Below are 13,682 nucleotides of genomic sequence, written 5' to 3'. Positions count from 1 at the left end.
AGGAGGGAGACGAGGAACCATCATGGAAGGACAGGCCCCTGCACGGTATGTACCACCGGCAGATAGAGGAGGTGGCTGATATCCAGAAATCCTACCAGTGGCTGGACAAAGCTGGACTGAAAGACAGCACAGAGGCACTAATCATGGCAGCACAAGAACAAGCTCTGAGCACAAGATCCATAGAGGCTGGGGTCTATCACACCAGGCAAGACCCCAGGTGCAGGCTGTGTAAAGATGCCCCAGAGACAATCCAGCACATAACAGCAGGGTGCAAGATGCTAGCAGGCAAGGCATACATGGAACGCCATAACCAAGTGGCCGGCATAGTGTACAGGAACATCTGTGCCGAGTATAACCTGGAAGTCCCGAGGTCAAAATGGGAGATGCCCCCAAGGGTGGTGGAGAATGACCGAGCTAAGATCCTGTGGGACTTCCAGATACAGACGGACAAAATGGTGGTGGCTAACCAACCGGACATAGTGGTGGTAGACAAACAGAAGAAGACGGCCGTAGTGATCGATGTAGCGGTTCCGAATGACAGCAATATCAGGAAGAAGGAACACGAGAAGCTGGAGAAATACCAAGGGCTCAGAGAAGAGCTCGAGAGGATGTGGAGGGTGAAGGTAACGGTGGTCCCCGTGGTAATCGGAGCACTAGGTGCGGTGACTCCCAAGATAGGCGAGTGGCTCCAGCAGATCCCGGGAACAACATCGGAGATCTCTGTCCAGAAGAGCGCAGTCCTGGGAACAGCTAAGATACTGCGCAGGACCCTCAAGCTCCCAGGCCTCTGGTAGAGGACCCGAGCTTGAAGGATAAAAACCGCCCGCAGGGGCGTGCTGGGTGTTTTTATATATATATATATATATATATATATATATATATATATATATATATAAAATGCAAGTCAGGCATAGAAATGCACATGTGCAAGTTTTTAGTGTTGTTAGTGTGTATGTACAGGGGTCCTTAAGATCACCACGGCTGCACCTGAAGTGCTGCATGTTCGACTCCATTATGTTATGTCATTAATGTGGTTTTATCTTTTCTGCTGTTTATGAAATGGAGCTGGCTCTGTTTGAATAAGAGCAAGCACACTTGGCTATGCATGCATGAAAGCACACCGCAGCCTTTTCTGTGCACACATGCAGAGAGCGAGTGTATAAATTACAGATTTAAAAGCCATCTATTTCCTTGTACTTTGAGGAAAGGAGCTACAATTGTGGGAGAGGTCAATATTAGCTTTAAATGTCATTGGAAGGAAGGTGCTGATAAGAGAGGCTTCATCTCCATCATGTGAAATTACATGCAGAGTACATGAGAGGAAGCACACCATGTGCTGGAGATTCGGACAGATTTACAGTAGAATTTTGGTACAGCTGCACCACCTGTGGATGTCTATTGATGTGGAGAAATGGTGAAAAGCTGTCAGACGGCTGACAGCAGAGAGATTAACTGGAATCTAAGGAGTCAGTGTTGGGAGTATTAGCCATGCGAATAATCAAAGGATGTGTATTTAAACCTTTATGTTTATAAAGTGCAAAAGGAAACCAGTTTATATGCTTTTCCATTTTTTATTTAAATAACAAAGAACTCCCAAGTTTCAAATCAAGAAGTTTTTTTCTTTTTTTATTATTTCAATCTTAAATTGGCAAATGGAAGCACTGAGTTGCTGTCCAAATTTTTTTTGCTTTCACTTCTGATTTTGTTAGGCGTAGGAAAGAAAACTACTTGGTTATGAAAATGTTAGTATTTTCCCCATACAAAAATTCAATTTTCTGCTTTGTCACTTCTTTAGTATGAGAAACAGAAGCCAGGGAAACTACCCAGCAGCACTCTGGACCTCTAGTTATAAGGCAGGACCTTAGTCAAAGGCATAGTGACACAAAAATAAGTTTAGCTTGTTTTAATGGAGGAATTCGCCCCACAAAAATGAAAATTCCAGAGAAATGTTCGGCTCTAGCTTGAGTTTGAAACCAGGACCTCGCTGCGAGGTAACCGTGCTAACTGCGTGACAAATATATACTATTTAAGGTTTAGGAAAATATCCCAGTTCAAGTTAAAATACACCATTGAGCAACACATCAGAAAACATCCATAATCCAGTGCAGCAAGATTTACTGTAAAGCCACATTTAAAGGTGTCTGCACCGACTCAAACATGTTTGTGCACACTGCGGCCAGAGGTTGCTTTATTTAACTATAGGTCATAAAATAGCTTTTGATAAGATTGTTTTGTGTAGAAGAGCAGTCACAGCTGCTTCAATACCCTCCTTTTCCTTGAATTAGGTTGATGCACCTAGTTAGCATCACTGTAGTCACAACAGGGTTGAAATTTTCCCTCAAAACACATTCAACGAGATATTTACCTTTTCAGTTTATTGTAAGCAATGTTTCGCTTAAGTGGTTTAAGCCAGTAAAGTCTGCAGTGGGACTAAAGGCAAAATTGGCCTCTTAAGGGACAGTCATAAGGAGTGTACGTGATTCTTAAATTTAAATAAAATATTTCTACGCTGCTTCTGCAGAGTAAGGTTGGATTTATTCCATTAATGTGGCAGTGACCATCTGCCCTAAGGAGCAGCAACCCTTACACAAAATACTTAACAGGGCATCAGAAGTCCAGGAAAAGGGGTTGAGTACTCACCTCGAACTTCTTAAAGGTGAGCAACAAGCCATTATCTAAACCAAGCAGCTACTCAAGGTCTAACAGCTGAGTGTCATAACAAGTCCAGCACCCTTGGCATCTGCTCTGAATCAGACATGTTTAGCAATCTGCTCCCTTGTCTCTCTGCGTCTGCTAACCTCTTACTCATTTGTACAGACTATTTCAATATCGGCTGTAAATAGGATCATTGGACATTATGTGTTGTTTCAATCTGAACTTTGACCTAAATTTTCAGGAAGATGGACTGATGCTTGAAAGCTCATTCAGTCATCGACAGTTTTAACTCAGAAATCCTGTTCTGGTAAACTGCAGTGAATTAAACAGATAATTAAAAATTGCTGCGGGAGGTTTGCTTTTTTATTGCTGTCATGCACACATGGGTAGTTCTTGTACAACATCATGGTCACATGAGTTCTTTTTGTGTGACATCATGTGCACGTGGGTTGTTTAATGTGTTCTTAACCTGGGTTTGATTGAACCCTAGGGGTTCGGTGAGTCGGTCTCAGGGGTTCGGCAGAGCGTCCGCCGTGACATGCACGGCTCATTTTGTGCACCAGTAAAAAACATATCTATGTCTTGAATTTGAAAAAAATCACATTTTATTTTTCACTAAAGAGGGGTTCAGTGAATGTGCATATGAAACTGGTGGGCTTCGGTACCTCCAACAAGGTTAAGAACGACTGGTTTAAACAAAGCATATTGGATGTGATACAACCACTGGGGGGTTTGGTGAGGGTTGCTGTCTAATTCCCATCTGATTGGTGAGTGATTCCTGGAAGTTGCCATATAGCCATATAGCCATATTGACCTGTTGCTTGGTAAACCAAAAACCTCCTGGTGATTGCTTTGGTCACCTACTGTTTGCATGGAAGATGCCAAGTTGCCTACAAACACTTACCAAATACTAGTCAACTGGTATTAAAATCTGAGAAAAGGCAATGCAAACTGGAAAGGGAGAATGTTGTAAACATATCTGTAGCCAACATACTTCAGAAGGCACAGCTTTTACATTTCTGTTTCCGGTCTGTGTTGCACTTTTTGCAGTTTCACTGTGTTCAAGGCAATCTGCTAACGACCAATGCAGCTGCAAGGTGGTTTTCACTAACCAATTGTCAAATTCAATTCAGTTTCATATACACAGTTCCAAATCTCATCAACAGTCACCTCAAGGTGACCTGCTTCAATATATAATTGGTCCATCCTTGTGCAAAATTTGAAGAAATTCCCTTTAAATGTTAAAGAAAAAGAATATAAAACTTGATGAATTGGCCAATCTGAAGCCTCTGGCCAGAGCTTCCTTCCTGGCACAGAGGCATACTAATATCATCTCTATCATTTAAGCACGGCATCTTATAATGCAAACAGAGAGCAACATTTTGTCCTAGAAGTCTAATTTTCACAGAGTTTACAGCAAATGTGTGGGAAAAAAAACAATCCAAAATTCTTCTTGATGAAATCTTTTTTTCAGAGTGACGAATGTGAGCGTCTGACTGGTGACTGCAGTGTTTCTCATCTCACTTGGGGATGGAGAGCAGAGAGCAATGCTTTGCTTCAGTTAGCACTGTCATATTGAACTAGCAGATCATTGATGAAAAGCAACTTTGCTATTTAATGAGTTTGCCCCCAGTCAGACTAGCATTTATGAGGAGGCATCACCAGGACAACGCTTTAATGAACCACTGTCATATTCTATCACAGTCAGCTACAAGCGACGTCTAATTAGGAATGGCCACCAAGTGTCCCACCACTTCCATTGGGAAGAACAGCAGTCCCTTGAATTAAAAGCTAACATCAGTCACTCCACAGTCAGTGGCGCTTGCTACCCTCAGGTCTGCTGGGAAAGCCTAGTCAGGCCGAACAAAGAGGCTCCCGTGTTTACTGACAGTATCACACTCACAATTAAGGGATAATTAATGATAGACACCAACAAACGAGACTGAATAGTGATGCAATTTCTATAATATGAACCAGTGATGGGAGAATATTGAGGACATATACTTTGTCATATCCCCATTTCTTCTAGATAGCACTAGATTTGTTCTTGTGGTGATGTGACATCAAAGACAAATGAAATATAAATTGGAGAATGTTGTAGCCACTTCAAACCTCAAAGTAGCCGCATGGCAGTAATCAGCAAGCAACAGCATTGCTGGCCAAAGGCCGTTCATTAGGCCACGACGTGGCGTCCGTCCAAGACGCCTTAATATTCGCTGACAAGCAGTCTGTCTGGACTCCTATCCAACATACACTAATTGGTCCTATCAGGCCAAAAAACCTTTTTTGCAATCCAGTAGTTACCCTTGACAGGCTATTAAATATTATTTTAGATCACTTTCACTGAGGTTCACTTAGTTTGATACATAGTTATGAGCCTGTGACATTTTGGAATGATATACACACCAGACAGTGCAAACATTTTAATTGCAGTCTGAGAATACAGTGCACACAATTTTTTATGGTGTACTAGGCTCCAGTATATACAAGTCCTATGGAGTATCTTTGTATGACAATCTGCTAATAATGCATCATGGACATTTGCTTATCTAGAGTATTGGGAAAACTGACTGGATGGAGAATGTTACCTGTGTAGTCTTATTTTATAGTTATATAATATAACCACAACAATTATTCTTTGCATAGGAGTATAAGTACATGTCCATGTGCATTATTTAACATTAACAGAAATGGCATCAATAATATAATAATTGCTTTGTTGTAGCGAAAAAATGAGACCTTGGAAGGTGATCACTTTTTAGCTAAGCTAGTACAGGTAAAAACTTTTCCACAAGTTTATTTCCAAAAAGTTTGTTACTTAATGTCTTTTATTTGCAAAGTATAGTGGAAAATGATGGCTCTTTTCCAGTCCTTTAAAAACACACTTGCTTTCATTGTTTTGTCGCAATATAAATCAAACTCGATTGAACTGAATTTTGTGTTACATTCTTGAGAAAGTAAGATGACGTAGAGCTAGCATGGTGTGATATTTTTGGAATATGCAAATTTGCACATCATGTACATGTACTCTTTCTGTGATATCACCACCTTTAGTATGCATTGTATTATGTATTTTCACATGTATTTGAGCAACTTTGGATGCATCTGAAACACTGGTGATTGTGCACTTTGCTACTTGCTTCCACCTCTGATTATTGTATTGTTAAGGCTCAGCCAAGGTCACTTGACCGCATGCATATATTACCTGAAGCACCTTGAGCTCCTTCCGGGTCTGATATTGAATCCATTGTGTCCAAGTGTTTACTCGCCCAGGTTTAACTTGTTTTCTCAGTGAGGTGACGTTGTAATATCTGGCCTGTGCTCTGTCAGGAAAGTGTTGCAAATGGGAAATAATGAGTTGTTAACAAGCATTAAATAAAACCTCAGCAAGAGATTGTGACAGCCTGACATTGTAGGTGAGTTCACGCTTGTTTTGAATTTCTATTTGAAACAGACTGCTGGAATATCAGATTATGTTCTGGGTGAGGGCTTCCTCATCTGTCTTCTCATTTCTCATCACAGTGTTTAGTTTCATAAAGGCTAAATCAGCGTACATACTATGGTAATAAGATCACCCATCTGTGAACCTGAGAAATTGGCACAGACTATTTCAATTTCAGTTGTTTTTTTAATTTTTTTTTTTTGGTGTCGGGAGGGGTGCTAATACCTTTAGTGACACAATGATACGATTCATTCAGAGTGAGAATTTGCACATGCACACTTGTAATTGAGATTGTCTAACTGCTGTCAGATTTCTCAGATGGGAATTGTAATTAGCTGAAATGAAACGAACTTTTAAACCTGCATGATGCTCTTCTTCTTGTTAGGCTTGAAATCAAGCATATTGGAAATGCACAGAGGGACTGGCAGAAATTGTTTTAGTGCTACTTTTCCTACTTGTTTCCTTGATTAACCATACAGACAAATATGCAAACAAACAAAGATGCATGCAACCACCCATGCACAGGAAATGTACATACTGGATGTGAGGACTGAGAGGTAAATACATGAATACTCTCTTCATGCACACACGCACACAAGTCCCTATCCTACTTACAAAGTTAAGAAAAAAAAACAAAAAACAAAATACTGTGAAGTTGTACTGACGACCCTTATGGGATAAACAACTGAGCAGCAGCAGTGCATGTCTGCCTGGGAGGGAGGGAGGACGGGAAAGATGTTAAGGAAAAATATTGTCTTTGATCTGATGATATCTGCTGTTTGGGCTAACTTGCCATGAAGGCTGAACAAAACAGGGCTGTTTGTCAAACATAATTTGCTTTCGTCTTGGAGACGCCCCAGGATTCCACAGCTGAAAGGAAAGTAGTAACTAAACATGTTTCTTTTTTTTACAGCGTGTGACACAAAGTTTTTCTGCTGTGTCTTTTGAAAGCTTTCACAGCGTCTCTACTGACTCCTGCCACTCAGTGTCACATTTTACGTTTGACAGCACTGGCGGTTCTTTTTTTCCATTCACACAGTAACTCTGCATCAGATCTGCTGTGGAGCTACAAAGCCCTTTTTACCACTCAGCCGTAAAAGGCTGATGGGGTCCTGTCGTCACCCCACTGGGCAGGAGGGCGGGTAGGTGGGGAGCCTGAACACATACGTTTCTGAATGCATCAACTCGAGAACAAGGCGACGTAGGAGCTTAAAATTGATTCCATAGGTGTATCTACGAAAAAACTTGGACAAGTTCAAATCTCAGTGACTTCAACCTCAAAGTCAGAGGTCAAGTTTTTTGAAAATCTTGTGACTGCAGTAACTCCAGAACGAGGTGACGTAGGATTTTTAAATTGATACCATAGATGCAGCTACTAAAACTCTTGGAGGACTTTGAGGACTTTGTTTCTTCAACGTTGTCTGCTTTCAGCATGGTCACTATTTTTTACTCGGTGCAGGTTCCAGTCTGACCGAAGCCATCATTGACATCTGTGTCAAACTGACCCGACTTTTATGTCAACTGTCAACATGGTGTTCTCCTCGAAAGACCCGAGGCATGTGACAGAGAACATTTGGTAGAAACCACCAGAAGTGTGGGGTTTGTGCCATTGGGTGCAGGCATACAGTACATTGAAAAGTCAATAGACACCTGCCTCATTAGCCAGATTTGTCTCCCTGTGACTTTGTCCAAATTCAAGTTGAATGGTCTGAGGAAAAGTGTCTGGACTTCTATAAGTTTCCTTGAAGATGTTTCACATTTCATCGGAAAAGCTTCTTCATTTCTTAAAGAAGTCCAGACGCTTTTCTTTCCAAACTCCTTAGACTACGATGACCTGGATGACAAAGAACCTTCACAGACATATTCAAGTTGAGTGGTTTGCCTTCATGACAGTGGAGGACATCCTGCACACAGTGGTCAGAATGAAACTCAAATAACAGCATCACTGGAAGTAGATGCATTATCCAAGGGAACTCCCCTGAAGGAGCTTATTTTGCTTTGTATCATGGAGCTTTGTAACTGCAGCTCGTGGTTTGTGTGGTTATTCAAAGTTCAACTAATTAAATCAGTAAAGGGTAAGAAACAGTGGGATTGAAGTCTTGCCTACATGGAGGAAAAACCCCCCCAAAATAAAACAATTATTTGGTTACATCATGAGTTTTTTTAGTTACATTGGTTCAGTTTTAAGACTTTGATGTTTTGTGTTGTGGTTTGCATGGAGTTTGGGTAAAAAAAGTGTTTTATGTATTATGTCAGTCTCCCTACTGGTAATTATCTGACAGATCTGGTGCTGAAATACAATACACAACTGCTCCGGCAGATTGTTAAAAACTATGAAGAAAAAGAGAAAAACTATGAACTTTTTCTTTGACCTAAAAATAAAAGTTGTGCCCGAGTCTGCTATAACCTTATTTTCCCTTGTATATGTGCATGCGTGCACACACAAACACACACACCTGAATTCCCCTGAAGGGTTAGCAGGCAGCAGTTACACTGATTAACTAAAAAATTATCCTCTCAAACAGTTATCTTCTCATGGCCGCACAGCTGCTTTCTCTCCTCTTTCTGTGTGTTCTCTCTTTTCCTCAGTGTTCCCTTCCTCCCGTTCTTCTACCCCCCCTTCCGACAGGCAGACAAGGTGACCCAGCGTCGCTCCTGCTGTCCATCCAGATGTTGAATCACTGTGATTCTCTCCATACGTTGCTCATTGTCTCGCTGACAAAGAGCTGCCTTGAGATGCTCAATAAGAGCTCCTTTCAGAAATTATTAAATCACTGAGACAACATGATTATTTAAACTCTAAACCGTGTTGTACTGATCGATTGGCCTGTTTGCTTATAGAAAAGACTGGCATCCACAATGAAAGCAGCCGTGTTCGGGTTTATAAAATACATGTGTGGCTGCGCTTTTACTCAAATATGCGCACCTTATTTATTTTGTCACTGATTGAGATCTTTGAAACTCCACTACTGTAATCTTATTCATCTAATTGAATATCGACTCACCATCAGTGCCTCCAGTGTTTTTACTTTCATAAATCTGTGTTTGATAGTGACGTCAATAAAATCAGGCAGGATGGAGCCTTTATTTGTAATGCCATTCTTGAAGAGAAAACTATTGAAATCAGAGGCAGCTAAATACCTAAAAATGCTCCACTGCTAAAAGATCGGCTTGTTCACAAGACTTCTCATTTGTGTTTTGTGCCTCTGTTTGTCTTTCTGTTGATCAGATAACCTGTTGATCGATTACCAGTTTACCTTCAGTCTGCTTCAGGAAGATGACCGCTACTACACTGCCATCAACTTTATGGCAACACCTGAACAGGTAATGTCAAGAGAGGTTAAGGTTCATTAATTATTTTTAGTATTTAAGAGTGGCCTGTTAAGTTTTTATCCAGCTCGGTGCTTTCATTATCCTCTCTACTTTTAGGATTTAGGCTTAAAACTTTCCTTTTTGATAAAACCCATAGCTGCCCCTCCCTGAGCCTGGCTCTGCTGGAGGTTTTATCCTGTTAAAAGGGACTTTTTCCTTCCTATATTCTCCAAAACGCTTGCTCATAGGGGGTCATATGACTGTTGTGGTTTTCTTTGTATTATTGTAGGGTCTTGACGTGACGTGACTGTTGTTTTGATTTGTTGGTATATAAATAAATTGAATTGAAATATATAGTTCCAATACATGAACGTTGTGTAATACATAGCTACAGTGGGGCAAAAAAGTATTTAGTCAGCCACCGATTGTGCAAGTTCCCCCACTTAAAATGATGACAGAGGTCAGTAATTTGCACCAGAGGTACACTTCAACTGTGAGAGACAGAATGTGAAAAAAAAATCCATGAATTCACATGGTAGGATTTGTAAAGAATTTATTCGTAAATTAGGGTGGAAAATAAGTATTTGGTCACCTCAAACAAGGAAAATCTCTGGCTCTCACAGACCTGTAACGTCTTCTGTAAGAAGCTTTTCTGTCCCCCACTCGTTACTTGTATGAATGGCACCTGTTTGAACTCATCATCTGTATAAAAGACACCTGTCCACAGCCTCAAACAGTCAGACTCCAAACTCCGCCATGGCCAAGACCAAAGAGCTTTCGAAGGACACCAGGAAAAGTATTGTAGACCTGCACCAGACTGGGAAGAGTGAATCTACAATAGGCAAGCAGCTTGGTGTGAAAAAATCAACTGTGGGAGCAATCATCAGAAAATGGAAGACATACAAGACCACTGATAATCTCCCTCGATCTGGGGCTCCACGCAAGATCTCATCCCGTGGGGTCAAAATGATCATGAGAACGGTGAGCAAAGATCCCAGAACCACACGGGGGGACCTGGTGAATGACCTGCAGAGAGCTGGGACCAAAGTAACAAAGGTCACCATCAGTAACACACTACAACGGCAGGGAATCAAATCCCGCAGTGCCAGACGTGTTCCGCTGCTGAAGCCAGTGCATGTCCAGGCCCGTCTGAAGTTTGCCAGAGAGCACATGGATGATACAGCAGAGGATTGGGAGAATGTCATGTGGTCAGATGAAACCAAAGTAGAACTTTTTGGTATAAACTCAACTCGTCGTGTTCGGAGGAAGAAGAATACTGAGTTGCATCCCAAGAACACCATACCTACTGTGAAGCATGGGGGTGGAAACATCATGCTATGGGGCTGTTTTTCTGCCAAGGGGACAGGACGACTGATCCGTGTTAAGGACAGAATGAATGGGGCCATGTATCGTGAGATTTTGAGCCAAAACCTCCTTCCATCAGTGAGAACTTTGAAGATGAAACGAGGCTGGGTCTTCCAACATGACAATGATCCAAAACACACCGCCCGGGCAACAAAGGAGTGGCTCCATAAGAAGCATTTGAAAGTCCTGGAGTGGCCTAGCCAGTCTCCAGACCTCAACCCCATAGAAAATCTGTGGCGGGAGTTGAAAGTCCGTGTTGCTCGGCGACAGCCCCAAAACATCACTGCTCTCGAGAAGATCTGCATGGAGGAATGGGCCAAAATACCAGCTACTGTGTGTGCAAACCTGGTAAAGACCTATAGTAAACGTTTGACCTCTGTTATTGCCAACAAAGGTTATGTTACAAAGTATTGAGTTGTATTTTTGTTATTGACCAAATACTTATTTTCCACCCTGATTTACGAATAAATTCTTTACAAATCCTACCATGTGGATTCATGGATTTTTTTTTTCACATTCTGTCTCTCACAGTTGAAGTGTACCTCTGGTGCAAATTACTGACCTCTGTCATCATTTTAGGTGGGGGAACTTGCACAATCGGTGGCTGACTAAATACTTTTTTGCACCACTGTACATACAGTTTAGGTTTTTGTCCTATAGACTGATGGAAATGTGGGAATAAGCTTGCATGCTCTTTAGTGGCTAGCTGTGGATGACTTCTCTGTCCTCCCAAAAAATAAATAAAATAAAAATAATAATAAATAAAGTCTAAAACTGATCCTAATCCTTCATGATTGCTGCCCACCAACACCACGGCTTTTCTGGTTTGCTACTGGAAACCAAATGCCCCATAGAAATTTGGTCATAGTGACCATCAAGTCATATACTGGTACTGAAATCCTGACTTGTAGGCTAAAGTAGGAAATTTGTCATTTTCATTGCCATCTTTTCAAACGGGATGTGATAAGTCAGGAGGAAAGTTAAAGTAAGAAACCAAGTTAGCTCTAAGACATACACCGATCTTCCTCATCCATTTCCATTAAATTGGAGCATAATTTGCAAAATTAGGGTCATGTAGTTTTCAATAAGACTTAAAAATAATGATTGAGACCGTAAGCTCACTATGACTTTACTTAAATAATAGATCAGTGGAGCTGAACACTCTTTTTCGTCTAGGTTTCTTTTTGCAACAAGTAGAGTTTCCCTCTGCTGGCAGTTTGAACAAATGCTTAATTAACAAGCTTCTACACTGGCTTCACTTTTTAGACCTGGTAGTTGTCTTTCATATACCGTCTAGCCTGCAAAAAGAAGTGCATGTAATATGACAACTATAAGAAAGTTTCCAAGTTGACATCAGATCAGCGCAAAATTTTAAAAACTTGAGAAATCATGTGCTTGGAGCAGTATAATCCCTGTGCCCTTGCTTACAGGGATTATTTATATATTCCCTGACCTCATGAACTCTGCCCATGTTCCATATCAGCATCTGACATTGTAACAATACTTTTAAATGGTAGAAAAAAGAAAAAAAAAATCAAACAAAGACAGAGGATGGCATGTTGTGGCAGCGTACAGCTTTGGATCTATAAAAACATATATCCTCCAAATGTAAAGATCTGTTGTCAGACTAAGGAATCTGTCTAAAGTCTTGACTTTTATCTGTCCTGTTTTTCCTTCTCTGTGCCTAAAGCTGTGTTGAAATACAACTCAGAGTGGTAACACTGGAGACAAAATCAATGTAACGATGCAAAAAGAGGCCAGCAGATTCAGATTTGCCCTAGGTGACATGAGTTGAGGCCAGGATGAGTCTGCTCAAGTTAACAATGTTTTCCCAAATAGTTCTTCTGTTGACTGAAGGAAAGCGAGTTGAAGTAATGTAAATAGCCTGGGGAAGGTGTCCAACAACAGCGTGAACTGCAAAACCTGTACATAGACCAAAAAAAGATGTGAAAGAAATAAAAAATTTGCTTCAGTTTCTTGCTGATTCCTTCTTAGGTCTGTCTCTAAGGTTCTCCATCTTCAGTCAGTTTGTCCCCAAGCTTTGATTTCATTCTTCAGCTCAGTAACACAACCTTGCTTTTTTTTCTTCTTCCAGGCCAACAAAAACCTGGATATGTCCATCAACGCCTCAAACAACTTTAACCTGAACATCACCTGGTCCTTAAGTTCAACCGGTATGCTGCACACACACTTATTCATACTATTCTTAAAGAGTTCCTTTTGCTTGAGTTGCTTGAATGGCTTGTCCATCCACTTTCTATTAAATAATAAATAAAAAGAAATCTTCAGGTAGCAAAGTTTGCTCCTTCACACACACTGGGTTGTGCCCCATCAAATAGCTTTAATGTGGACATGAAGATATCTCGAGGCATGTTCCCTGTTAGGATGCTGCATATGAGCGTTACATATAACTATATATAACAGTGTTACACAACTTTGTAATACTGGAAAACAAGGCCACCTTTATTTGTACCCATACACAGACTTTATCTGCAGATAGTAAAGGGTTTAAAAAGATGAACATACCACAAGGAAAAAAACATCCGTTTATCTCAGAATAAAAGCTATGATTTGGTTATCCGAGTGATGACTGCTGGAGCAAAACATTTTGGGACTGTGTTTCCATAAAGAAGAAATTCAAACAGTCAAGTTAGCAGTGTCATGTTGCCCTGCATCACACCCAGATTCATCACCAGCTTGTTAAAGCCAGGTCAAGTTGGGAGCTGATTTAACATGGCACATTTGAGTGGCATTTTTCCTTAATCAGAATCAAATGGCACATATAAATAAAATGTATTATTATTACTATTATTGTTGTTGTTATTATTAATAATAATTTGCTGAACTTATTCTTTATTCAGTACTTATTTTCAGTATCTCCTATTAAATGTGTTGTATCAGGAATTAA

At 40.7% G+C, this 13,682-nt stretch overlaps 1 protein-coding gene across 2 annotated transcripts in view; it reads left to right on the top strand.

Moving 5' to 3' along the window:
- The window catches only part of atrnl1a (attractin-like 1a), a 329,857-nt gene that overhangs the window by 144,260 nt on the left and 171,915 nt on the right, over nucleotides 1–13,682 (top strand). For both annotated transcript variants that reach the window (XM_086258788.1, XM_086258787.1), the window contains 2 exons: nucleotides 9,327–9,421; nucleotides 12,870–12,948. In XM_086258788.1, coding sequence (XP_086114914.1) covers nucleotides 9,327–9,421; nucleotides 12,870–12,948 — 174 coding nt within the window. The remainder of the gene's footprint in view (nucleotides 1–9,326; nucleotides 9,422–12,869; nucleotides 12,949–13,682) is intronic.

This window comes from Aulonocara sp. 'chitande type north' Nkhata Bay, linkage group LG13, assembly GCF_057382095.1.
Source record: "Aulonocara sp. 'chitande type north' Nkhata Bay isolate Kocher_YH1m ecotype deep benthic linkage group LG13, A_spYH_male_GT1.1, whole genome shotgun sequence".
In the NCBI taxonomy this organism is placed as follows: Eukaryota; Metazoa; Chordata; class Actinopteri; order Cichliformes; family Cichlidae; genus Aulonocara; species Aulonocara sp. 'chitande type north' Nkhata Bay.
The sequence above is the reverse complement of the archived record's forward strand: the minus strand, read 5'-3'. Positions and strand labels throughout refer to the sequence as shown.